Source organism: Microtus oregoni, unplaced genomic scaffold, assembly GCF_018167655.1.
Source record: "Microtus oregoni isolate MIOR12 unplaced genomic scaffold, Mior012 000000F_ref0000247, whole genome shotgun sequence".
In the NCBI taxonomy this organism is placed as follows: Eukaryota; Metazoa; Chordata; class Mammalia; order Rodentia; family Cricetidae; genus Microtus; species Microtus oregoni.
Genome location: NW_024543059.1, coordinates 92,240,451 through 92,268,016, shown reverse-complemented (window position 1 = coordinate 92,268,016; position 27,566 = coordinate 92,240,451). Strand labels below are relative to the sequence as shown.

Sequence of the window (27,566 nt, the reverse complement as noted above, 5' to 3'; positions counted from 1 at the left end):
CTCTCTAAGTAGCTTTGGAGCCTGTCCTGGAACTCACTCTGTAGACAGACTGGTCTTGAACTCACAGAGATCCGCCTGCCTCTGCCGCCTGAGTGCTGGGATTAAAGGCCTGCGCCACCACCACTCAGTGAAAATTTTCTTTATGTATAAACTACATTTCTGTTATTATTTTTAGTCTGTTAATGTTGACTTTAATCTTAGATTTCTTTTCAAAATGATTTTTTTAAAGCTTTTTAAAATTTCATTCTGCATTCCAACCACAGTTCTCCCTCCCCCTGCCTCCTCCTCCAGCACAACCCCCCATCCACCCCTCCCAAAGAGGAGTCAACAAAGCCTGGCTCTTTTTTTTTTTTTTTAAATATTTATTTATTATGTATACAATATTCTGTCCGTGTGTATGCCTGCAGGCCAGAAGAGGGCACCAGATCTCATCACAGATGGTTGTGAGCCACCATGTGGTTGCCGGGAATTGAACTCAGGACCTTTGGAAGAGCAGGCAATGCTCTTAACCACTGAGCCATCTCTCCAGCCCCCAAGCCTGGCTCTTAAATAAAGGGAGGACCAGGCCCCTCCACCTGCCTGCATTAAAGTTGAGCGTGGCATCCCACCATAGGGAATGGGCTCCAGACAAGCTAACTCATGTACCATGGATAGAGATCCTGGTCCTTCTTCCAGGGACCCCTCAGATAGACTAAGTTATATAACTGTCTCCCACGTGCAGGGGGCCTGTAATCTTAGATTTATAAATCTAATTTTATATTCAAACTTTTTTCTTTTGCCTGTATTCTGTGTTTATGGGTGTTTTGTGTTTATGGGTGTAGTACCTGAAGAAGCTAGAAAATGGCATCAGATCCCCTGGGACTGGAGTTAGAGAGGGTTATGAGCTGCCATGTGGGTGTTTGGAAATGAACGCCTAGAACAGTGGTTTTATTTTTTCTATTGGTGGTGGGTCCCCCCCCCCCATTCTCCCTCCCTTCCTTCCTTTCTTTTTGTTGTTTTGAAACAGAGTCTCTCTATGTGGTTCAAACTGTTGAACTCACTGTGTAAACTAGGCTGGCCTTGAACTCACAAAGACGCACCTCCTGAGTGCTGGGATAAACTAATACACACAGCTGAGCCAGTGTACTTTTTTTTTTTCAAGACAGGGTTTCTCTGTGTAGGTTTGGAGCCTGTACTGGCACTTGCTTATAGACCAGGCTGGCCTCAAACTCACAGAGATCCACCTGCCTCTGCTTCCCAAGTGCTGGGATTAAAGGCGTGTGCCATCACTATCCATGCCAGTGTTCTTAATTACTGTGTGACCTTTTCAGCCCCTAGTTTAGTTATTGAATATAAGTAAAAATTTACCTCTCAAAAGAAAATCCCTAAGAAACACAGAATTACATGTTGTGACTTCAAAAGAGCTACCATTTATTAATGGATATGCGGACATTGAAATCCCTCCCCCTATTTCAGTGGAATATACCCTATTGTTGTTCCTTTGTGAATTCTTTTCTAAGTAAGTGTTCTCAGCAACCATAGGCTGGGAAGTGTAGTAATAGGAGCAGCGGGGCTGCGTCCCCAGCACCCCAGCCGCCTGCTAGCTTATGCCCCGAAATAATTACACGGACACTGTATTCTTTTAAATATTGCTTGGCCCATTATATCTAGCCTCTTCTTGGCTAACTCTCGCACCTGGACTAGCCCATTTCTATTTTTTTTTTCTTTTTTTTAGTTTTTCGAGACAGGGTTTCTCTGTGGTTTTGGAGCCTGTCCTGGAACTAGCTCTTGTAGACCAGGCTGGTCTTGAACTCACAGAGATCCGCCTGCCTCTGCCTCCCAAGTGCTGGGATTAAAGGCGTGCGCCACCACCGCCCGGTGTCCATTTCTAATAATGTGTGTAGCATCCCAAGGTGCGCTTACTGGGAAGATTCTAGCCTACGTTCATCCTGGGTCGGAGCTTCATCGCGTGTGCCCGGGAGAGGGGAGCATCATGGCCTCTGCTCCAGAGAGCAGAGCTATCGAGTCTGAGCTCACTTCCTCTTCCTCCCAGCATTTTGTTCTGTTTACTCCACCCACCTATGTTCTAACCAATAAAATGGGCCAAGGCAGTTTCTTTATTAGCCAATGACCTTCTTCCATCAGGGAAGCCTACTAAGATGCTTTTAGAATTGACTTTTACAAGGGACCAGAATGGCATTAAAAAAAAAAAAATAGAGAAGTTGGAAACAAAACTAACTTCTTATGGCCTTAGAAGTATATGGTATGTATGTATGTATGTATGTATGAATGAATCAATGCATGTGTTTTTTTTTTTTTTTTTTGGTTTTTCGAGACAGGGTTTCTCTGTGGTTTTGGAGCCTGTCCTGGAACTAGCTCTTGTAGACCGGGCTGGTGTATTTGTTTTTTTTTTTTGTTTTGTTTTGGGTTTTTGTTTGTTTTCAAGACAGGGTTTCTCTGTGAAACACTCCTGGCTGTCCTGGAATTCTCTCTGTAGACCAGGCTGGGCCTGAACTCACAGAGACCCACTTGCCTCTGCCTCCCAAGTGCTGGGATTAAAGGTGTGTGCCACCACTGCCCAACTTGTGTTTTGTTTTTCAAGACAGGGTTTCTCTGCGTAGCCTTGACTGTCTTAGAACTCTGTATAGACCAGGCTGACTTCAGACTTAGAGATCTGCCTGCCTCTGCCTCCGGAGTGCTGGGATTAAAGGCATGAGTCACCACTGCCAAACATTTTGTGTATCTCAAGTTTGTTTACTAGCATTAGTTGAACATATGTGATGTATCCTGTTCCGTCCTTTGTGTGTTGTGGTCGTGTCCCCCTCCCTCATGACGATTTCCATGATGGATCCAAGGGATCTCATGTCCTCCTCTGGTGTCCTTAGGTACTGTGTGCACATGGTGTACAGATATATAAGCAGGGAAACCATACACATAAATAAGTCCAGCATGGAGGTGCATGCCTTTAATTCCAGCACTCAGGAGGTCGAGGCAGGTGGATCTCTGTGAGTTAGAGGCCAGTCTGGTCCATATAGCGAGTTGCAGGTTAGCCAGGGCCTATAATTTTTTTTTTTAGTTACGTAATTATCTTAACACACTCTTCTCCTTATCCATGCAGCTTCTCTGTATAACAGACAGTATGCTGTTTGATGATGAGAACATTCTAGTTGGCTGTACATTTGCATTTCTCTTCATGGAGAAATAGAGAATTAACAGATTGAGAAGATCAGAACTGGATTATCTACAAGCTTGTGCTTATGTTTCTGTGAGCTTGGTTAGAATGACTTGATCCTATGAGAAAGAAAGCTTCCTGATAGTCCTGTTAGTTATCAGGACTATTTCTTGCAGCTAGTCCATTAGCATGATAATCTTGCATTGCTCTGAGGAAGTTTTTACATATATTTGTTTATTTTGTGTCTGTGTGAGTCAATGCATGTCATAGAATGTGCAAGACAACTTGCCAGAAGTCTCTCCTCTCCTTTCACTGTGTATGTCCTGGGCATTGAACTCAGGTTGTCAGGCTGGACAGCAAGGACCTTTATTTGCTGAGCCAAATTGACAGCCCTGCTATGAGTTTGTTTTCTTTAATAGAGGTATTTTATTTTTATTGTTCCCAAATTGTACTTATGATCCGGGATCTTGTTTCTGGAGCTGGGTAACTCTGGTCTCACTCATCAGCATGCTACTCAGACACACAGAGGCCATCTAAAACCTTTGTGATGGTCAGTTCTTAACTGTTGTGACTTGTTGGTTCAAAGCCATGGAATTGAAACAAATTTAATATCATTTCCTTCGAGGGTTATCTAGGCTTGAGAAACAAAACATATTTTTCACCCAAGATATTTCAGATTTCGACCAGAGACCCATTCTTCTGGATAATAACAGTGCTGGGCAAGTGAGCATGTGCAGACCTTATTTTGTAATGGAAGCTCAGTGTAACACTCCCAGTCCTGTTCTGAACATGACCACAGATAGTTCAGACAGTAGCCATTCATCAACCCAGAACCTCTTCTTTTTCTTTCCAATGAAACTCAGCTTGATGTTGGTGTGATCTAAGTCCTCCTGAAAGGTTCCTCTCAGGGCTCTTTATAGTAACCACACCCCTTCAGTGTGATGTCACATTTTCTGGAATGTGGACAGTCTGATTGCTGAGAATGCTCTTCATTTTGAGAGCTACCTTTGTCCATGTTCTTGTAATCTGTCAGGGTGTTTCCTATGTGTTTTAACATTTGAAAAGTACAGTTGTATATGGCTTGTGCAAAATGAGAGGATCTAATTTTCAGTCCTCTGAGTTATAAATCTCTCTGCTTTCACAGCCTGTGTATTCAGTTGTATCTCTACAGATTATAGGTAAGTGTTAGGAAGAGGAATTTTAGTTTTTTCTGTTGAAAACAGTTTTTTTAATGAAATATTCTGATCACAGTTTCCTCTCCCAATTCTTTCCACCTCCCTATGCATTCAACTCTACATCTCCTTTCTCTCTCTCTCTCTCTCTCTCTCTCTCTCTCTCTCTCTCTGAGAAAACAGGCAAATAAAAAAAATCAAACAAGAATTTTTAGAAAATGAAAATGTGCACGAAATACACACACAAACAAATCCATAAAAACAAAATTGAAAACCATAATACACAAGCAAAAGACCAGTAAGTTTTTAAAAAATGCCCAAACAAAGCAATATGAGACAAAAAAAATTCTACAGAATATCATTGAGTTTGTTTTGTGTTGGTCATCTACTGCTGGGCTTGGGACCTGCCCTTAAGTGTGGCTTATATACCCAGTGAGACTCTGTTGGAGAAAACTAATTTTCCCTTTGTAAGCAGTTGTCAATTGGAGGTAGGTTCTTGTTTAGGGATGGGAGTCCTTGTCCATGTCCCCCTCTGAGCACTGGGACCCCATCTGTCTTAGACCTGTGCAGCCCCAGTGCATGCTGCCTTTGGGTTCATATGTGTGTCAGTACCATTATGTCTGGAAGGCACTGTTTCCTTTGGTGTCTTCATCCCCTCTAGCTCTTGGAATTATTCAGCCTCCTTTTCGCATAGTTCTGTGATCCCTGAAGTGGGAGAGGTTTGATGAAGTCATCCCATTTGTGACTGAGTGTTCCAAAGTGTCTCACTCTTTGCACATTGTTGAGCTTTGGTTTTTGTATTAGTTTCCATCTGCTGCAAGAGAAAACTTTTGTCATGATGACTGAGCAAGACGCTGATCTCTAGATAGGTACAGCAGAATATTGTTAGGAGTTGTTTTATTGCTATGTTTCTTTAGCATAATAATGGTATTTGGTTTTCCTTAGACCCATGACTAATCTAATCTGAGTTGAAGGAATTTTAAAGTGTTGAAATATAGTTGATATTACCAGTACAACACTGAAATTACCAATACATTGCATGTTTCAATTGAGCCTTATTATGTTTAACTCCAAAATGATTCATGGGTGACCAATGTTTGATCCACAGGCTGCATGTTTCCTACGCTGTATATGAATTTAACACAGTGAAAAATTGTAAACTTACTTAAAATTATGATTTTTTTTTGTTGTTGTTAACTCAATTGGGGAAGGGGAGGTATTCTTGAGATGGGCTTCGTAGGTGACAGCATTGTGGCAGTGTTTTGAGTGTTAGACACACCTGATATTGTTACTGCAGATTATTTTGAGACACTTCAGACCTCATCATTTCATCTGTCATCATTCCAATGTGTATTTCTCACAGATTAGTACTTTTACAATATCTGAGCTATATTTTTTAACACATAAAGAGTGGCTCAGTTTTGATAGTTAATTTTACTTTGAAATGCCAAGTGACATTGTCATTTCTAGGCGACTAAACCTACACATAAAACAGTAGGACTAAATTTTTTGTTGTTTTCATTTATTTAGGCTAGCAATATGACGGCGGAAGAGACCGTGAATGTGAAGGAGGTGGAAATCATTAAGCTGATTTTGGACTTCTTGAATTCAAAGAAGCTTCATATTAGTATGCTGGCCCTTGAGAAGGAAAGTGGAGTCATAAATGGCCTATTTTCAGATGATATGCTTTTCCTGAGGTATGTTACATCATTACTATGAGGCTTACATGTAGCTCTTCCAAAGAAGAGCATTAATATGGTGGTGGTATGTGTAATATGCTCATAAAAGACTGTAAGTATAATTGAATAATTGGTTTTTATTTCATGATGGAATGTTCACAGTGTATAGTAATAGATCTGTAGAATGTTTTCAGTGGTAAGATGCATAGTCTTTGGAGTCACAGTGTTATCGTAGCAATTTAAAAAGTACTCAAGAAATCCAAGGCACTGGAAAGGTAAACATTTCTAAAATATGCATAAGGAGTACTAGGAAACAAATGCCATAAAATAAATTATAGAAATATATTCATTATTAAAAATAAAGAAAATCTACCACTACCTAGGAGCAATTGTGATTAATATATATGTATATATTTATAGACACGCACATATACATTTTAATATATAGTTAAGCTTTATTTATGCATATTTGTGTTATGCCTGAATGTATGTCTGTGTACCATGTGCATATTTGGTACCTGTGAAGGCTAGAAGGCTAGAAGAAGGTGTCAGATCCCCAGACCTGAAGTTAGAGATGCCATGTGGGTGCTGGGAATTGAACCCTGGTCCTCCAGAAGAGCAGGCAGTACTTTTAACCACTGAATGATCTCTCCAGCCCCTCTTGTGTATATTTTTTTTAAAATAGAAATTTTTCCAGGCATGTATGTCTTCAGTCCCAGCACCTGAGAGGAAAGGCAGGCAGATTTCTGTGAGTTCCAGCCTAGGTTGGTCTACATTACTGGTTCTCAACCTTCCTAATGCTGCAACCTTTTATTACAGTTTCGGATGTTGTAGTGACCCCCAACCATAACGTTATTTTTGTTGTTACTACATAACTGTGATTTTGCTACTGTTTTGAATCCTAATGTAAATATCTGATATGTGACCCCAAAGGAGTTGAGACCCACAGATTGAGAACCACTGATCTATATAGTAAGTTCCAGGACAGCCAGAGCTAGACTGTCAAAAAAAAAAAAAAATTTGTTGTATCACAAGAATTCTCTGTGATTTCAAATATATATGTTAAAACTTTTCAATTTAGTCTCTTAATACTTCACCCATTTTTAGATCATTGTTTCTAATTTTCTTAAATACTCTATTGAACAGTTTTTTATATATGGCACTTTCTGTATTTTGAATTATTTTTCTAGGGCACAATTCTTAGCAGGAGGGATTTTTCAAGGCAAGGGAAATTGCCATTTTTGCCACAGTGGAAAACTGAATATATCCTAAACTGGCTTGCAGGGAAAAGAAAATACCAAGCTCTTAGATAGAAATATATTTTATTTTAATGATTCCAAATATCCTTGAGAAGGACTGTGTATTCTTGAAAGAAATACACTGTTCCTAATTCAGGAACATGGAGCTGAAAGGAGAACCAAAGGTTTCTTATATGAGCTGTAGCGTTAAACTTGTACTTTCCGCACCCATGCTGTGGTCCTCTAACCTCAGGGACCTACACAGTTCTGGAGTGAGGAACCAGTTCTGAGACTGTGCTCTTTCACCCTTGTCTTGCTTTTCCTCCTCCTCCTCTTATTTTGAGACAGGATTTCTCTGTGTGTCCTTGGCTGTCCTGTGACTCGCTCTGTAGACCAGAATGTCCTCAAACTCAGAGATTCACCTGCCTCTGCCTACCAAGTGCTGGGACTAAAGATTTGCTCCACCATACCTGGCTTGCCGTTGTCTTTCAAGTGTTGATACCTCTGGAACTTAGTACTGGCCCCTGAGTCCTCTCCAGGAGCCTGCTGGCTTATGATAGAATTTTACTGGTCTGAGGTGAAATAGAAAGAATTACAGGATAGAAAGTTTTTATTAAATTAATGTATTCATCTTAAAGATCTAACCTTTGAAATTATGCCCTTTCTCCCTTTTTAAGATTAAAACATTCCTTTAACCCTAAGAGAGACATACATAGATCTAATCTACATGGGTAGTAGAAAAAGACAAGATCTCCTGAGTAAATTGGGAGCATGGGGACCTTGGTTGAAGGGAAGGGGAGAGGCAGAGAGGGGAGCAGAGAAAAATGTAGAGCTCAATAAAAATTAATAAAAAAACCATTTCTTTATAAAACTACTATTGATTGGTTATTAGTAGTCTTTAAGTAAAATGTTGGTAATCTTATAAAAGTCCTTCTGCCCATCCTTTTTATAAATTTACTGTTATCATAAGTCAATATTGAGAAATTTTTGTTGTAAAAGAATACTCTAATGTTAGAGGAATCAGGTTAATCTCATTATTTGCTTTAATGTCTGTTTTGTCATCTGCTCTATCAGCTGTTAGTGTGATCTGAATTGATTAGCATTCTGGGTTTTTCTTTATTTAGGCAACTAATTCTCGATGGTCAATGGGATGAAGTTCTTCAGTTCATTCAACCTCTAGAATGTATGGAAAAATTTGACAAAAAAAGGTAGGATTTTATTTTAAACTTTTAGTGTCTTGTCATTGTAGCAGCCTAGCAGAACAATAAACACATTTAATGTAGCCTTCCTATGTAGCAGCACACTGCATCCATAGGATACATTACATAGTTACAGTTCTTGAAGTCTTTGCAAGTCTGAAATGCAGTTACTTAGTCGGTAGTATGTATGCAAAGAGATATCAGCACAGGCTTCAAGGATGTCTTCCTGCTCCCTCTTGGCCTTCATTGTTCAATGAGCAGTCAGCAGTAATTTGGACCCTTATTCTCTTACTGTAACCGTGTGTGTGTGGTGCCTCTGGAGATCAGAAGAGGATGCCAAATCCCCTGGAACTAGAATTACAAAAGTTGTAAGTGTCTGTGTAGAGCTGAACCTAGGTCCTTTGCAAGAACAGCATCTGCTCTTAACTAATGAGCTATCTCTCCAGAGCCCAGTTTTACTTAGAGTAACTTCTAAGTTTGTTTGTCAGATACTAGAAAATTATGGTTTTTAGGTTTATTTTAAAATAATAATTGATGCCTTTTAAAACATGTAATTAGCCGGGTGGTGGTGGTGCACTCCTTTAATCCCAGCACTTGGGAGGCAGAGGTAGGCGGATCTCTGTGAGTTCGAGACCAGCCTGGTCTACAAGAGCTAGTTCCAGGACAGGCTCCAAAACCACAGAGAAACCCTGTCTCAAAAAAACCAAAACCAGGGGCTGGAGAGATGGCTCAGTGGTTAAGAGCATTGCCTGCTCTTCCAAAGGTCCTGAGTTCAATTCCCAGCAATCACATGGTGGTTCACAACCATCTGTAATAAGGTCTGGTGCCCTCTTCTGGCCTTCGACATACACACAGATAGACTACTGTATACATAATAATAAATAAATATTTAAAAAAAAAAAAAAAAAAAAAACCAAAACAAAACAAAACCATGTAATTATATGTGTATATATGTGCACATGTGCTTTCCATAGTGTACATGTAGAGAGCAGAGGACAACTTATAACAATTGATTTTATCTTTCCACTATGTTGGGGTTTGGGGCTCAAACTTAGGTCTTCAGGTGTTTTAGCAAGCACCTTTACCTGTAGAGCCATCTTGCTGGCCCAATTTGATCAAACAAAATGGCTGGAGTGTTGCTCTAGCTCAGTGATAGACTGTGTGCCTGGTGCTGGGAAGAAGTGGCACAAACCTTTAATCCTAGCACTCCTAGACAGAGACAGGAGGATTTCTGTGAGTTCGAGGACAGACCGGTCTACAAAGCGAGGTCCAGGACAGTTAGGGTTTGTAGCCCATTTCTAATAATCTGCTGTAGCCCACGAGCTGGCTTACCAGGAATGATCTTAACCTGCGTCTGCCTGGAGTGGGAGAATCATGGCGACTCCTTGACTCAGCTTCTTTCTCCCAGCATTCTGTTCTGTTTACTCCACCCACCTATGTTTTAACCTATGAGGGCCAAGCAGTTTCTTTATTGCTTAACCAATGAAATCAACAGATTGATATATGACACTCCCACATCAAGGGTTACACAGAGAAACCCTGTATCAAAAAATACAGACAAACAAGCAAACAGAAAAAGATGGTACACCGGGCACATGCAGAATCCTGGGCTTAGTCTGCAGTCCTGCAGAAATCAAACTTTGCCTGTTATGTTTCAGAAGCTGAGGTTTCTTCAAAGTAGTGTCTTCTCATGTTCCTCCTTATCTACCCTCCTGAGTCAGAATTTACAGATGTATGCTACTGCGGATGAGATCATTCAACTTTTTAATCATTTTAATGTTTCTTCTTTCTTAGGTTTCGTTATATTATCCTCAAGCAGAAGTTTCTAGAAGCTTTGTGTGTTAACAATGCAATGTCTGCAGAAGATGAGCCCCAGCATGTAAGATTTTTATTCCTGAAGGTTTGCGCCCTAGTCTTGCTTTCAGTTATTTTATTCACTAAACCAGAAGGTTATTATCATGAGTTTTTAAAGTTTTATGAGTTGTGATGAAGCAAGATCTGTAGTTTTGCAATTGTGGTCCTATTAATCTGTAGTCCTTTTAAACTTGCTCCGTGATTTAAATCAAGGTGCTATAGGACCACTTCAAGAGTATATTCTTCTCCTTTCAGGTAGGTTAGACCAGATTTGTATATGTATGGGTGTGAGGTGTACCCACGTGTGTCCACATGGAGGAGGGAGAGTGCTCCCAAGGGTGTCCTCAGTTACCTTCTGTTGGGGAAGGATTATAGAGCCATCTCTCTATGCACTCGCTTCTTTAAAGACAGGGCCTCTGAATTCCAGGGGATTCAACACCCTGTTCTGGCCTCCCGGGACACTGAGCACACATGTGGTGCACATACATGCATTCAGGCAAAACACTCATGCACCTAAAAGAAAAAAAAGACAGGTTCTCATGTAGCCCAGATTGGCTTTGAGAAGGCTTATAGCAGAGGAAGACCTTAAACTTCTGTAAGATCCTCCTGCCTCATATACAGCAAGCCAACATCAAACTAAACGGAGAGAGACTCACAGTGATCCCACTGAAATCAGGAACAAAACAAGGTTGTCCACTCTCTCCATATCTATTCAATATAGTTCTTGAGGTCTTAGCTAGAGCAATAAGACACCAAAAGGAGATCAAGGGGATATAAATCAGAAAAGAAGAAGTCAAACTCTATTTGCTCATGATATGATAGTTTACATAAGCAACTCCAAAAGTTCTACCAAGGAACTTCTACAACTCACAGATACTTTCAGTAATGTAGCAGGATACAAGATTAACTCAAAAAAAAAAAATCAGTAACATTCCTATACACAGATGGTAAATGGGCTAAGAAAGAAATCAGAGAAACATCATCCTTCACAATAACATAAAATATCTTGGAGTAACTCTAACCAAACAAGACTTGTATGACAAGAACTTTAAATCTTTTTTTTTTTTCTTTTTCTTTTTCGAGACAGGGTTTCTCTGTGGTTTTGGAGCCTGTCCTGGAACTAGCTCTTGTAGACCAGGCTGGTCTCGAACTCACAGAGATCTGCCTGCCTCTGCCTCCCGAGTGCTGGGATTAAAGGCGTGCGCCACCACCGCCCAGCTAAGAACTTTAAATCTTTGAAGAAAGAAATTGAAGAAGACACCAGAAAGTGGAAAGATCTCCCATGATCTTGGGTAGTTAGAATTAACATAGTAAAAACGGCAATCTTACCAAAAGCAATCTACAGATTTAATGCAATGCCCATCAAAATCCCAGCAAAATTCTTCACAGACGTCAAAAGAATGGTATTCAGCTTCATATGGAAAAGCAAAAAAAAACCCAGGGTAGCTAAAACAATCCTGTACAATAAAAGAATTTCTGGAGGCATCATAATCCCTGACTTCAAACTCTACTACAGAGCTACAGTACTGAAAACAGCCTGATATTGGCATAAAAACAGACAGGAGAAACAATGGAACCGAATCAAAGACCTGGATATTAATCCACACACTTTCAAACACCTGATTTTTGACAAAGAAGCAAAAAATATCAAATGGAAAAAAGAAAGCATATTTAACAAATGGTGCTGGCATAACTAAATATCAATATGTAGAAGAATGAAAATAGACCCATATCTATCACCATGCACAAAACTCAAGTCCAAATGAATCAAAGACTTCAACATAAAGCTAGCTACACTGAACCTCATAGAAGGTGGGAAGTACACTTGAACACATTGGCACAGGAGACCACTTCCTAAATAGAATCCCAATAACACAGACACTGAGAGAAACTATTAATAAATGAGATCTCCAGAAACTGAAAAGCTTCTGTAAAGCAAAGGACATGGTCAACAAGACAAAATGACAACCTACAGAATGGGGAAAGATCTTCAACAACCCCACATCAGACAGAGGTCTGATCTCCAAAATATACAAAGAACTCAAGAAATTGGTTATCAAAAGAACAAATAATCCATTAAAAAAAATGGAGTACAGACCTAAACAGAGAATTCTCAACAGAGGAATCTCAAATGGCTGAAAGACACTTAAGGAAATGTTCAACATCCTTAGTCATCAGAGAAATGCAAATCAAAACAACCCTGAGATTCCATCTTTCACCTATAAGAATGGCCGAGATAAAAAACACTGATGACAGCTTATGCTGGAGTGGCTGTGTGGTAAAGGGAACATTCCTGCATTGCTTTTGGGAGTGCAAGCTGGTACAGCCCCTTTGGATGTCAGTGTGGCGATTTCTCAGAAAATTAGGAAACAACCTTCCTCAAGACCCAGCAATACCACTTTTGGGTATATATCCAAAGGATGCTCAATCGTGCCACAAGGACATGTGCTCAGCTGTGTATATATCATCTTTGTTTGTCATAGCCAGAACCTGGAAACAACCTAAATGCCCCTCGACTAAAGAACGGATAAGGAAAATGTGGTACATTTACACAATGGAGTACTACACACCAGAAAAAAATGACATCTTGAAATTTGCAGGCAAATCGATGGAGCTAGAAAAAAATCATTTTGAGTGAGGTAACCCAGACCCAGAAAGACAATTACCACATGTACTCACTCATAAGTTGTTTTTAAACATAAAGCAAAGTTAACAAGCCTACAAATCACAATCCCAGAGAACCTATACAACAATGCGGACATTAAGAGAGACTACATAGATCTAATCTACATGAGAAGTAGAAAATAAAAAAAGACAAGACCTCCTGAGTAAATTGGGAGCATGGGGACCCTGGGAAAGGGTTGAAGGGGAGAGGCAGGGAGGGGAGCAGAGAAAAATGTAGAGCTCAATAAAAATCAATTAAAAAAAAAAGATCCCTCCTGCCTCTGCCCCCTGATGCTTCTCATTTTTATGTAAAGAATTAAATCTTGGCTAAATACTTTATATTGCAGGATGTAGCACATCTTCAATATTTTCAGAGTTCATCAATGTTTTAAAATCTTTATTATTTATTTTATTGGGGGCATCATACACTCCATCGTGAAAGTATGTGGAGGTTGGTGGACAGCTTGCAGGACTCTTTCTACCATCTGGGTTCCAGGGATCAAACTGAGGTTTATTGTTTGTTTGAGACAGAGTCTCACTTTGTAACTCTGGCTGGCTTGCAGCTCACTATTTAAACTAGGCTGTCCTCGAACTCAAGAAATCTGCTTGCCTCAGCCTCCCTAGTGGACATGGCTTTAATCCCACACCCTGCCTCTGAGCTGACTTTCAACTGATGGTCAGTCTCCTAAATGCCGAGTTTATGGGCAGCAGCATCATGCCCTGGCTTCCAGATTGTTTTTTTAAAGAAATGCTTGGTTTTATGACTTAAGTTCAATACTATATAATATATTTGGATTAAAAAGTTAATTAAAAGTTAAATTTAAAAAGTTTGTTATTTTAGTACAGGGGTTTAAACTCAGTTTCTTACGTGTCTCAGGCAAGCACTGTATGAGCTGAGCTGTATCTCAAGCCCTGGGAAGTTTCATTTGTTTATTTTTGTGCGAATGGTATGTGTGCATGCATGAGTGTGTCTGTATGTCTGTATGTGTGTATGTATGTGTGTGTACACACGAGTGTGCATGTCAAAGCATTGTGGTAAGCATGGGATGTCTGAGAAAAATTTTGTCTTTCCTTTTCTGCTGTGGGTCTGTGGATTTAACATAGGCTATTAGACTTGTGTGCAAAGTGCTTTTCTCCCAGCCATCTTGTCAGCCAGAAAGTTACTTTAAAGAATTATTTTTATTTATGTGTAGATACATTTATCTATGTGTGGTTATGTGCACATGTATGCAGATATCTGTGAAGGCCAGAAGTGACCATTGGATTTCTTAGAGATGGAGTTACAAGTGGTTGTGAACTGCTGGACATGGATTCTCAGGTCAAAACTCAGGTCCTGTGAAGAGCAATGCACACTTTTAACCACTGAGCCATCTCTCCAGCCTCGTGTGTGTGTGTTTTAAGTCAATTTACATTTAGTTGTTACTGGTTTTTGTTTTTGTTTTTTAGAGACAGAATTTCTCTGTGCAACAGCTCTGACTGTTCTGGAACTCACTTTGTAGACCAGGCTGGCCTAAACTCACCAGAAATCTACCTGCCTCTATCTCCTGAGTGCTAGGATTAAAGGCAAGTTTACATTTTTGAGTTAGCCATATTCGTAGCTAGCCTGGGTCACATACTGCCCCACATTCCCACAAGGTATTCAGTATGCACTTTGTTGTCAGTATCTCAGCTAAGCTTCTTTTTATGCTATTTCTGGTGTTTTGTAGTAATCAACTATAAATGGTTCCTTTTGTGAATTTTGCTTTCTATCCTCATATGAATTTATTCTAAGACAAGTTGAGACTGAAAAAATGGCTTTTCCATTTGGGACAAACCAAACCAATTTGTCAAACAAACTATTGATATCGTTTGGTTTTTACTTTTAGCTAAGCATGGTGGCTTTCAACTATGATCCCAGTATTCTTAAGACTGAGACAGGAGAAGCTTGAGTTCAAGGCTAGCCCGAGTTATGTGGAGGCCCTGTATCTAACCATATTAACAAAATGGAAGTAAATTAAACAGTTGGAAATTAGAATTTTAAATCTGAATTGATTTAGAATGTTAATTTTGTAGGTAAAATTTTAATTTAGTAATTAACCAAATTCTTTATTTTTTAAGTTATGAAAACATCATCAATTAAAAATTTTACACGTTCTACAAATTATATCTATGTTCTCTGGCACAAAAATTTATCTTCTATGCTCTCAGCTTTCACATTTCATTTAAGGTGATCAGTTGCCTTCATCTCTTTTATAGTCATCCTTTATATTTTTTAGTTGGAATTTACCATGCAAGAAGCTGTCCAGTGTCTGCATGCTCTAGAAGAGTACTGCCCTTCTAAAGATGATTACAGCAAGCTCTGTCTGCTCCTCACTCTGCCTCGTCTGACCAATCACGCTGAATTTAAGGACTGGAATCCCAGCACTGCACGAGTTCATTGCTTTGAAGAGGTCTGTGTCATGGTCGCAGAGTTCATCCCTGCCGACAGGAAGCTAAGCGAGGCTGGTTTTAAAGCAAGTAACAATCGTTTATTCCAGCTCGTAATGAAGGGCTTACTTTATGAATGCTGTGTAGAGTTTTGTCAGAGTAAAGCAACGGGTGAAGAAATTACAGAAAGTGAAGTACTTCTTGGCATTGACCTCTTATGTGGCAACGGTTGTGATGATTTAGATCTGAGTTTATTATCTTGGCTTCAGAATCTCCCTTCTTCAGTCTTTTCTTGTGCATTTGAACAGAAAATGCTTAATATTCATGTTGACAAACTCCTGAAACCTACAAAAGCTGCGTATGCTGATCTCTTGACTCCTCTTATCAGCAAGCTTTCTCCTTACCCATCGTCACCAATGAGAAGACCTCAGTCAGCTGATGCCTATATGACTCGCTCTCTGAACCCTGCCCTAGATGGCCTCACGTGTGGATTAACCAGCCACGATAAAAGAATCTCAGATCTTGGGAACAAAACTTCTCCAATGTCACACTCCTTTGCTAACTTCCATTATCCAGGAGTACAAAACCTTAGCAGAAGCCTCATGCTTGAGAATACAGAATGCCACAGTATCTATGAAGAATCTCCTGAACGGTAGGCATTTGCTCATAAAAATTAGGAAATTGCCAGTTCTAAGTAGTCTGTAGTGTGCATGCAAATGCTCTTGGTGTTCAGCACTTTATAGTTTTAAGAATTTTAAGTTTACATTTAAAGTTAGCTTATAAAGTAATGGGTTTCATGGTGGCACACATGTTTATACATGCCATTATTACTTGTTTCTAATTTTCTCCTTCTTTGTGCCCCCACCCTCTGCCCACTTCTGACTGGCTCCTCCTCTTCCCTCAGACCCTTTTACATGTTCATGCACGTGTGTTCCATTTCCCTCTCTTTTTTCCCTCTCCTTAAGATACCTTCCTCCCCTGTCTAGTTTCATGACCTAAACATACACCATATTCATAAATATAATTGTAAATATAGGTCCTTCATATGATAGAAAATGAGGTATTTGTCTTTCGGGTCTGGTTTATTTCATCTAATACAATCATTTCCTGTGTATCCATTTTCATACAGATGTCATTATTTCATTTTCTTTATGATGGGTTAAAATCTCATTGTGAACTCCAACTTGCCATTGGGGGACAACCAATTGCTATATTATAGGCCCCGTATATTGGAGGGAATACATGCCTGGTACTAAGCCTATGACTGGGAAGGTTCTAGGCCCTAGAGGAGAGTGTATTACAGGTGTTTTCCTAAATGGACATCCAATCAAAATGCCCTCTACATATTTATATTTACACTCATAGAAGAGTGTTGCTCTTAGCCTGGGTCAGGAAAGCTTCTTTTAGCAGAGGATGACAGTTATATAGCCAAAGTACTGAGAATAAGTGGTTGTTGAGTGCTTAGTTCTAAAGGAAACATCTGTACCTCCTTCATGGCCAGCAAACATCCACAAAGGTGTGTGTGGGGGGGGATGAGTTATTAAGTTAATGGTGGAGAGGAGCATCTTGAAACACTTTTCTGGAAGTGGCATGGCCATTCCAAACACCAGCTCATAGCAGTTGTGGTTACCTGCACAAAAAGAGACCTGGGATTAGGAGGGGGACTAGTTGAGGAGAAGCAAGTCAGCAGGAGAGGGAAAGGAATGAGAGAGGTAATTGGGGCTGAAGATGATCACTGGCATTCTATATAACATTATCAGAAATAAAAATTATCAAAAGTATATTATATAATGTAAACATCCCACTGTGTGTATGCTGTACATTTTCTTTACCCACTCGTTTGCTGGTAGTCACCCGGCTCTGCTCATCTCCTCACTGTTGTGAATTGTACAGTGTGCAGAAACATGGCTGTGCAGGTATCTCTGTGATGTGTGGACTAGGAACTTCTGGTACATCCTTGTGAGTAGTATGGATGGGTTACCTGGTAGTTATAGTTCTAGCTTTTTGAGAAAACTCCATCTTGATTCCCGTAGTGGCCACACAAGTTCATATTCTCAACAGCAATGAATTATGGGTTCTTCCTTCCCCACTTCCATGCCAGCTTTAGTCATTGTTTTCTTGATGATAGCCATTCTAACTGGAGATGAGGTAGAATCTCAGTTTTAATTTGTATTTCCCTGATTATTAAGGACATTGAACACTTTGTATAATATTTATTGACTATTTGAATGTCTTGTTTTAAGAATTATCTGTTCAGTTATTAGCTCATTTATTGATTTGATGAGGTTTTTTCTTTAGTGTTTAATTTTTGCAGCTTCTTCTATATTCTAGATATTATTCCCTTGTTTGATTTATAGTTGGAAGAACTTTTTCCCAGTCTCTGTGCTCTGCAGAAGCTGTTTAATTTCATGTAACCTCCTTTTTCTAGTTCTTGAGATTACTTTCTGTGTGGTTAGAGACCTTTCAAAAGTCTTTGCTCCTGTATATATCGTATTATGTTTTGCCTATTTGTTTTCCTTTAAATGTTTCAAATTGTATATAAAGGCTTTGATCCACTTTGAAGTGGTCTTTGTGCAGGATGAGACATGGATTTTTAAATTCATCTAAATGTGAAAATCCAGTTTCCCCAATGCCATTGATAAAGAGGATGTCTTTTATCCAACATATGTTGGCACCTTTGCCAAAAATTAGGTAGCTGTAGCTAAATGGGTTTATTTCTGGGTCTTCTGTTCTGTTTTCTGTCTAGTTTCATGCTGATACCATGCTTTTTTAAAAAAAAAAAACCATAGTTCTCTGTGTGGTGGCATTTACTTTATCATGGTTGTTAGTAATTTATAGAAGTCTGGTAACGAATATTCTTATACATGCACACATAGTAGTCAGAAGGAAAAGCTCCTAGGCAAAGGTTGCCTTTGTGACAATGACTGTCTAATGTTGCCTTCCTGATCCCTACAACTGTGTTTCGATATATCTGCTGCCTAGAGAGATCAGTGCTGTGTAATTTAACTTTGGTAGTTGTTTCTATGGTGTTTTGTAGCAACAGATAAATCTGTGTATGTGTCTGGTATTCAACATCTTCAGATGACATTTTTCTTTTCTTCCTCTCTTTCTTTCTTTTTCTTTCCCTCCCTCCCTCTTTCTTTTGTTTTCTTTTTTATTTCTCTTTTTTTATTTTGAAACAAGGTATGTAGCTTTGACTGGCCTGGAACTAACTCACTGTGTAGAGCAGGCTGTCTTCAAACTCATGGAGACCACGCCTCTGCCTCCCAAGTGCTGGGATTAGAGGTGTGCATCACCACACCTGGGTCACTGTTAACATTATTTGAGATTTATGTAAAGCAGTTAGTGTTTTTTTGTTTTTTATTTATTTTTGGTTTTTCGGGACAGGGTTTCTGTGTAGCTTTGGAGCCTGTCCTGGAACTAGCTCTTGTAGGCCAGGCTGGCCTCCAACTCCCAGAGATCTGCCTGCCTCCCAAGTGCTGGAATTAAAGGCGTGTGCCACCACCACCCAGCGCAGTTAGTGTTTTAAAAGAATATTAGGATCAACCTGACATAAAATTCCCAAATTATTTCAGTAAAAAGATATTTATTAAAAATGTGGAAAGATAGGCTAGGTATGATGGGTGCGCTCCTGGAATCCCAGAACTCAGGAGGCAGAGGCAGGTAAATCTCTGAGTTTGAGGTCAACCTAATCTGCACAGCAGGTTTCATGATACACAGGGCTATGCAGAGAAACCCTGTCCCAAAAATATAAATAAAAATATATTAAAGAATTTTAAGTAATTTTTTAAAGAAGTGGAAAAATCTATTTTGCTTTTATGATTAGTGTAAATAAGCCAAAGAAGTATCTTACTAAAATCTAAAGTCTTAAAACTAAAGAAACATATGAGAGGGAAAACAAATATTTGAGCAACAAAATCACAGTTCATGTTTCATAAAGAGAATGTAGGTATGAAAGCCTCCAGACTGTCTAGTTTGTAGATGTATCTGGACCACAAAGAATGAAAATGAATTTCCCGAAAACACATACTACTGATATTACCTTAGAGACCCTGCTTCCGGAGTAAACATTTGTCATATCTTGGCGTGACAGTACACGCCTGCAGCTGTGGTGTGTGTGAGCTGAGGATCATGCCAGTACACGCCTGCAGCTGTGGTGTGTGTGAGCCGAGGATCATGGCAGTACATGCCTGCAGCTGTGGTGTGTGTGAGCTGAGGATCATGGCAGTACATGCCTGCAGCTGTGGTGTGTGTGAGCCGAGGATCATGGCAGTACAGGCCTGCAGCTGTGGTGTGTGGAAGCCGAGGATCTCTTGAGCTTAGAAGTTTGAGACCACATAGCAAGGCCCTGTCTCAGAAACAAACACATCCTCTCTAAGCATGTTCTGTATTTTGAAAACATTTTATATAGTTAAGAAAGATACCTAATTTTGTATAATTAATAAACGATAAACCCTTAATACTCTTTTTAATGCAAGAAAAATTCCTCTAAAATGCATTTTAAGCCCATCTCTGCTTTTTCTATTTTTTTTGGAAGAAGCGATACACCTGTTGAGGCCCAGCCGCCTGTCAGCAGTGAACCCACGTGCCAGGGTTCAGGTTTTGAAAAAGAGCCTGCAAATGGAGCACAGAATCCAGTGCCAGCTAAACAAGAAAAAAACGAGGTAATATTTACTGAGTGTAATGTGCCTCAAAGTTGTTCTCTTTGTAAAAGTTAATAGGATTTCTTATATAAAATGTTAAAGACTTTTATATCAGGGAGTAGTACAAAGATTTTAGATAGTCTCATTATTGACTCATTTTCTGGTTTCTCTTCAAAGAATTTATAGTATGTTTAGTTGTCGTCATGTATTTTATAAGTAGAGGAATTTATTAAAAATCTAAAATGCCACATATTTCATGACTCAAATAATTGAATTTACAGTAAATTTTCATTTTAAAGACATATTCTATATTTTATTTGTGTTTAATGAATAATAAAAATATATAATAGTGATACTTTTATCTAAATCTAAGATTCCGGGAGCTGGAGAGATGGCTCAGAGGTTAAGAGCACTGCTTGCTCTTCCAAAGGTCCTGAGTTCAATTTCCGGCAACCACGTGGTGGCTCACAACTACCTGTAATGAGGTCTGGTGCCCTCTTCTGGCCTGCAGACATACACACGGACAGAATATTGTATACATAATAAATAAATAAATATTTTAAAAAAATAACTTTAAAAAAAATAAAAGTAAATCTAAGATTCCATCTTTTATGTGTTTCTGACAAGAAATTGTACTATGATGTAGAATAGAGATTTATGTACTTGTTCCACTTACAAGAGGTGTTAAGTTTTTCTTTTCTTTTTTTAAAATATTTTTTATGGTTTATTTAACATTTATTTTGTGTGCATTGGTGTGAAGTGTCAGATCCCCTGGAAACTGGATCTTCAGACAGTTGTGAGCTGCCATGTGGGTGCTGGGAATTGAACCCGGGTCCTCTGGAAGAGCAGTCAGTGCTTTTAACCACTGAGTCATCTCTCCAGCCCCTAAGCTTTTCTTTTAAAAATTTTTAATTATTGGATTGGTGTGTGTGTGTGTATGTGTAGGTCAGAGGAGGCTTTTGTGGGAGTTAGTTCTCTCTGTAACACACTTGGGTTGTCAGGCTTGGACAGTGGGCATCTTTATCCATTCGCCTATCTCTCCAGCACCTACACTTTAGGAGAATGAATGGGAAGTATTGAGATCGCTGAACTTAAAACCGGTTTTTACTCATTAAAGAACATTTGGAACCTAGTTTTTAGGCAAATACATGTTTCTATCTATAGAAATCTATTACATGCTTAGTATTATATATGTTTGATAAAGGTAATCTTTTTTTTTTTTTTTTTTGGTTTTTCGGTTTTTTGAGACAGGGTTTCTCTATGTAACAGTCTTGGCTGTCCTGGAACTCTCTTTGTAGACCAGGTTGGCCTCGAACTCACAGATCTGCCTGCCTCTGTTTCCCAAGTGCTGGGATTAAAGGCGTGTGCCACCTCCATCTGGCTAAGGTTAATCTTTACTGAGTAGTAATACAGTTTTCCAAGGCATTTTATTTAAGTAATACCAAATTTATCATTATCTGCATGTGTATTCTCTGACTGTGTACCTGTTATAACCATCAGTTGCATGTCAACTCTGGGCTAGTCAGGAACACACAATAACCAGTCATTTCGGTTGGTGTTAGAAAGTAAAGGAACTGATAATCTGTGACTGTTATTTTTCAAAGAGCAATGTAATTTTTAAATTGTTGTAGTTGTACTTTTATTCAGCATTTATAGATGATATTGTAAAAACATAATTCAGTAATGATCTGTTATATGTATTGTTTTTCTAATATTTTTAAGCTTCGAGATTCCACTGAACAATTTCAAGAATATTACAGGCAAAGATTGCGCTATCAGCAGCATTTAGAGCAGAAGGAGCAGCAGCGGCAGATATACCAGCAGATGTTACTTGAAGGAGGTGTGAACCAAGAGGACGGTCCTGACCAGCAGCAGAATCTCACAGAACAATTCCTTAGTAGGTCTGTTGAGCCTCACTGTAAACACGAGAGTCATGTAGTGTACCTGCTGGGGCTGGAGGGAAGGCTCTCAACTAGAGCACATGCTGCTGCTCACAGAAGACCAGGTCCAGTTCCAGCACCCACATGGTGGCTCAGAAGGCTCCCCACCAGCGTTAGCTCCCTTCTGACCTATTCGGGCACCAAATACACATGTGCGTACATATGTACATGCAGGCTAACCCATAAAATCTTTAAAAAACATGCAGTAACTGCTACTTTCTCTGTAGTTTGAAATTTTCAAGATTTTAAAAATGTTTTATGAAATGTAGAATTACATAATGTCTTTCAGTTACAAAATCCAGATTTTTTTCTTTCTTCCCCCAAATAACCACAGTTGCAGTGTGGTGGTTCAGCTCATGGGCTAGGTGGATCCCATTTTACCCAAGGTAGATTAGGATATAGACGTTACTTTGTTTCTTTTCTATTGTTTTTAAATTTTAATATTTTATGCTTACTGTGTTTTGTCTCTATGTATGTCTCTATGCACATGCCTGGTGTTCACAGAGGCCAGAAGTCATCAGATCCCCTGGACCCACCATGTGGGTGCTGGGAATTGAACCCATGCCCTCTGGAAAAGCAGCAGTGATCTTAACTGCCGAGCCATCTCTCCAGCCCATACTTAGTTTCTGTCTGCTCATACATTCTTCCTAGGTGCCATGAAAGTAAATGAGTTCATCTGTTTATGTGCTGTGAGCATTCTACTATGGCTGTCATTTTATAGTTATTAGTTTTAAACCTTCAGATTCAGCCAGGCATAGTGACATGTTTTTATAGCTGTAACTATTTGAGAGGCCAAGGTGGGATACTCATTTGAGCCTAGGATTTAAGGTTGGAACAGCCTGGACAACAAAATGAGACTATTTTTAAAAAAAAGAAAAGAAAAAGAAACAAGACAACTTGTAGATTCTTTTGGATTCAATATTAATTTCTTTTTAAAGTAAATTATTATTATTTTTTTTTAGTTTTTCAAATTATGATTTCTCTGTGTAGCTCTGACTATCCTGGAACTCACTCTGTATACCAGGCTGGCCTTGAACTCAGAGATCCTCCTGCCTCTGCCTCCTGAGTGCTGGGATTAAAGGTGTCCCCACTATCACCTGGCATTGGACTATCTTTTGTAGTGTCTTGGTTATGTCTTAAATTGATGGAGATTATATTTAAAATAAAATTTCCCCTACATTATAAATGTGCATGTGTTTGTCTTTTCAAGCTTTTAGTCTTGGATATATAAGGAATGTTTTAAACTACACTTTTATTTTAAACTGTTTGTGTTGTTATTTTTATAGGTCTATTCAAAAGCTTGGTGAATTAAACATTGGAATGGATAATCTTGGCAATGAGGTACCAGTGCCCAACCAACAGTGCACTGGGAGCAAAAGCAGCGAATCCAATAGTTCTTCTGTGGCTAGTTTTAGTACGCCACCCCAAGATTCCAGTCAGAGGTTGATCCACGATACTTCACATATTCACACAAGCACTCCTCGTAATCCTGGATCTACCAATCACATCCCCTTTCTTGAAGAGTCGCCCTGTGGAAGCCAGAAGTGAGTGCTTGAGTGTAAAGCCTGAAATGTTACTTTCTTACTGTGGTGCTAGGAACATAAGCTAAGAGCTCACTAGCTCCCGATTTCTCTCTGCCTGCTGCCATTTGTCTCCTTTCTTGTCTGTTTTCCTTCTGTTTCCTTGCCAGCAGCAAGACAGCTCCATTTTTTTATAAACCATCTTATTGAGAGAGTCTGTGGTTTTAGGCTTTATCTTGAATTTTCCCCCTTGTTTTGACACTTTTCAACAGATAAGCTCATAGACCTTTGGGCACAAGAGGGTGTTTTTTACATCATGTTAGAGTGATTATAGAAGGACAACTGTGAAAAAATTATAGCAGCTAAAGACTTTGCATATTTATGTTTTCACCAGTTAGAACATTTTTATCTTCCTATCGCTAGTAAACAAGTGTTATTTAATGCAGTGAGAATAGGCAAGGGCATTTTCTTGCATTACCATAAAACACTTCTCAAGTAGGTTAATTTAAAAATGTATAACTTCTTTTGACACTTGTGTACTTGTAGGAATTAGCCTTGTAGGAATTGTTATATTTTACTTTCGTAACTGGGATACTGGTTTCAGGCTGTTACACAAATGTTCTTGAGTAGAGATAGGAATTAAATCTTAAAGTTATGCTTTATTCAGAGGGCCTGAGGTCTGAGAAGACAGCAAGTTAGCACCCTGACCTCTACATATAGCATTGCACACACCCATGCACACACCAGAAGTAAATGTAAGAAACAAAACTATTTCTTTCTTTTTTTTTAAATGCCATTGTGTATATGTCCAACTTTTATTTATTTATTTATTTATTTATTTATTTATTTATTATGTATACAATATTCTGTCTGTATGTCTACACCAGACCTCATTACAGATGGTTGTGAGCCACCATGTGGTTGCTGGGAATTGATCTCAGGACCTTTGGAAGAGCAGGCAGTGCCCTTAACCACTGAGCCATCTCTCCAGCCCTGAAACAAAACTATTTCATTAGGGTAATTTGTTGTCTCTTTTCTCTCTGGGTCATACCTCCAGCATTATATCATTCTTGCTTTTATTTACAGGCTTTACGCCATTATTTAAAAAACAAAAACAAGACAAAACCAGACCTAGAGAATCCTAGGACTTTCCTCCTTATCTTCCTGGGTTGTTCTTTTCCTTTTCCCTGTGTTGGATCCCCTGTAGCTTTTGTGTAGTTCTTTGAAAAAGGATATATGTCAGAAGTAAAATTTCTCTGACCTTGCGTATCTGTTCATGTTACTGTATTTCCCAGTGTTGGTATAGAATTTGGGATGGTAACCATTCTTTTTCTTCTTCTTTTTCCTCTTCCCTTTCTTCCTCCTCTTCCGTCTTTCTTTTTACTTTCAAGACAGGGTTTCTCTGTGTAACAGCTTTGGCTATTTTGGAACTTACTCTGTAGATCAGGCTGGCCTCGAAACAGAGCTCCGCCTGCCTCTGCCTCCTGAGTGCTGGGATTGTGCGTCATCACTGCCTGGAGGTAACCATTTTTCAGTGTTCAGAGCTCTGTGATGTGACCTTTCAGTTTCAGTGCTCTTATGAAGAAGTCTGATGTCCTTTTGATTCTTGATCCTTTGTGTAAGGCCTGTTGCTTTTTCCTCTCTGAAATTTTTAGGTCCCTTATTTCCCCCATGTTCTGTAGTTTTGTTCTGTTGAATTCCCCCATGGGTCTTTTAAAACTAGAAACTTAAGATTTAGGAAGTTAGAAAAAGTGCTTAGTAATGTCCTCATCTCTATTTTCTATTGATTTTTTTTCCCTGCTGTGATGTTTTGATTAAGAGTTCTCATTCTCTAAAAATTTACTTTAAAAAAGTACTGCATTTTTTTTCTGAGATGAAATCCTCTTTTCTGTAAAGAGTGTAATTATGTTTTTAGTTTGGGGACTTTGTTTTTTGAAGCTTTTCTCTTTGCTCGCTAGCTTTAGTCCCTTACTTCTTTGAGGATTTGGAAGCTTCTGAGTGTAATTCCTGAGGGTTTCCTTAAGCTTATTAGACAAGAACTGCATGTGTTGGTGGTTCATGTGTCTTTGGTTTACAAACCAAGGAGTACTGGAAATACTCTTCTAGGAAGGGATAGCTATCAGTTTTTGTTATTTTTTGTTTTCTTATTTTTTTTTCCAAGGACAGATATTTTTCCTAAAGAGCAGTCTGTAGGCTTCTGCTTGGGGTAGAGTTTAGCATTGCAGAAGGACTGTGGGACAGGCAGAGAGGCTCTTGCCCTTCACCGTACAGTGTGGGAACGTGGCCTTTCCAGCATGGCGTCTCACCTCGCTCCACAGCTCTCCTGATATGATACCATATCAGCCCAGTCCCCAGGGCCTCCATACAGTGGCTTTGAATAGAGTCCCTGAAGATTACTTGCTAAAAAGTAAAATAAAGATGAAAGGTTAAATTTTTTTTTGTTTGTTTTTTTCGAGACAGGGTTTCTCTGCAGCTTTGGTTCCTGTCCTAGAACTAGCTCTTGTAGACCAGGCTGCCCTCGAACTCACAGAGATCCGCCTGCCTCTGCCTCCGAGTGCTGGGATTAAAGGCGTGCGCCACCACCGCCCGGCTCTGAAAGGTTAAATTAACTTAGTTTCTGTTGTGATTTTTAGAGTAAACTTTATTTAAAATCTATTCCCACAGCTCATCAGAACATTCTGTCATTAAGCCATCTCTTGGAGATTCTTCAGGGAATCTATCAAGATCAAAAGGGGACGAGGTAATGTTTTGGAGGTTTCTTTCTGTGTGTGTATGTATTGCAAGGATTGTTTTTTCCTGAGACAGGGTATTGTGTGTAGCTCTCTAGCTGACCTGGAAATTGCTATGTAGGCCAGGCTAGCCTCAAACCCACAGAAATCTGTCTGCCTCTGCCTCCCATGTGCTAGGATTAAAGGTGTGCACCATCATGTCCTGCTGCAAAAGATTCTTAGTCCAGGGCTGGAGAGATGGCTCAGTGGTTAAGAGCATTGCCTGCTCTTCCAAAGGTCATGAGTTCAATTCCCAGCAACCACATGGTGGCTCACAACCATCTGTAATGAGGTCTTCTGTATACATAATAAATAAATGAATAAATAAATATTAAAAAAAATTCTTAATCCAAAGAAAAGCTATAGAAATGGTCATTATTTATCTCAAAGTAGTGGGAGAGATCTCACTGCACTAAAAGGAGAGTTTGCCTTAGGAAAGATGTGTGGGATGGCTGGCTCATCACCCAGCCTGAAAAGCTGAATTTAGTCCCCAGGACCCGCATGGTGGGAATAGAGAACTGACTCCCAGTTGTCTCTGGCCTCTGTATGCTTATGTGCACCCTCTCCCCCCGCCCCCCGTAGTTAACTTAAAAATGAAAACACATTTGTGAGAATTCATATTAATGGCCTCACTGAGAACTATTACTGTCTGAATTTTATGGTGGCTTTGTTTGATATTTGTGGTGTTTCTGCTGGGCCTTTCACCTCAGTGTGTTTTGAAATCAGGTATCCCTTTCTTACTATTCTTTTTTATTCTAGCTCAGAATTTAGCCTCATAAATAAAGATATTTTCCAGATGCCTGTAGGGCAAACAGGAAACAAATGAAGAGTGCTCGCCATTTTCCTAAGTGCCCAGGAATGTTTGCTCCTTGTACAAAGAAATGCACGATGCCAGTGTTTCCAGTTTCTTTGATCTCAAGAAAAGCTAGCATTTGTTTTTATATGAAGTCTCCTATTAAGCATATTGCTGCATTTTAAAAAATGTAAAACACATTGTGGTACGAATAAAATCAACTTACATTATTTCTGCTATAAAGAAACTCTTAAATGTTTAGAAGGGTGTTAACCAACCATCCTCTTGGTTTTCTCTTATCTCCTGCATACTATTCATTTACACGTCCATTTCCTGAATGGACTAAAGTCTGTGTGACTAACAGAATTCAGTTAGATAAGAAAATGTATGTGGTGTTAGTTTTGCCTTTGCTTCCCTAAGGAGGGCGCATGGTTTGAATGCATGAAAGCTTGGGTAGCAAGAGGGAGGGTCCCTTCACTGCTCACTGTGATTCTTCTTAGCTTTGACCAGAGCTGAAGTGATTGGCATTTTTGTGTCCT

General features: G+C 39.3%; 1 protein-coding gene across 5 annotated transcripts in view; it reads left to right on the top strand.

The window, feature by feature from the left end:
* The window catches only part of Wdr47 (WD repeat domain 47), a 53,500-nt gene that overhangs the window by 8,816 nt on the left and 17,118 nt on the right, over positions 1 to 27,566 (top strand). For 2 of the 5 annotated variants that reach the window (XM_041649969.1, XM_041649952.1), the window contains exons 2-9: positions 5,854 to 6,020; positions 8,365 to 8,448; positions 10,234 to 10,339; positions 15,213 to 16,015; positions 19,901 to 20,027; positions 21,729 to 21,907; positions 23,233 to 23,490; positions 26,131 to 26,206. In XM_041649969.1, the coding sequence (XP_041505903.1) occupies positions 5,863 to 6,020; positions 8,365 to 8,448; positions 10,234 to 10,339; positions 15,213 to 16,015; positions 19,901 to 20,027; positions 21,729 to 21,907; positions 23,233 to 23,490; positions 26,131 to 26,206 (1,791 nt within the window). In that variant the 5' untranslated portion in view covers positions 5,854 to 5,862. The remainder of the gene's footprint in view (positions 1 to 5,853; positions 6,021 to 8,364; positions 8,449 to 10,233; positions 10,340 to 15,212; positions 16,016 to 19,900; positions 20,028 to 21,728; positions 21,908 to 23,232; positions 23,491 to 26,130; positions 26,207 to 27,566) is intronic. The other 3 variants (XM_041649962.1, XM_041649988.1, XM_041649979.1) reach the window with 3 other exon arrangements.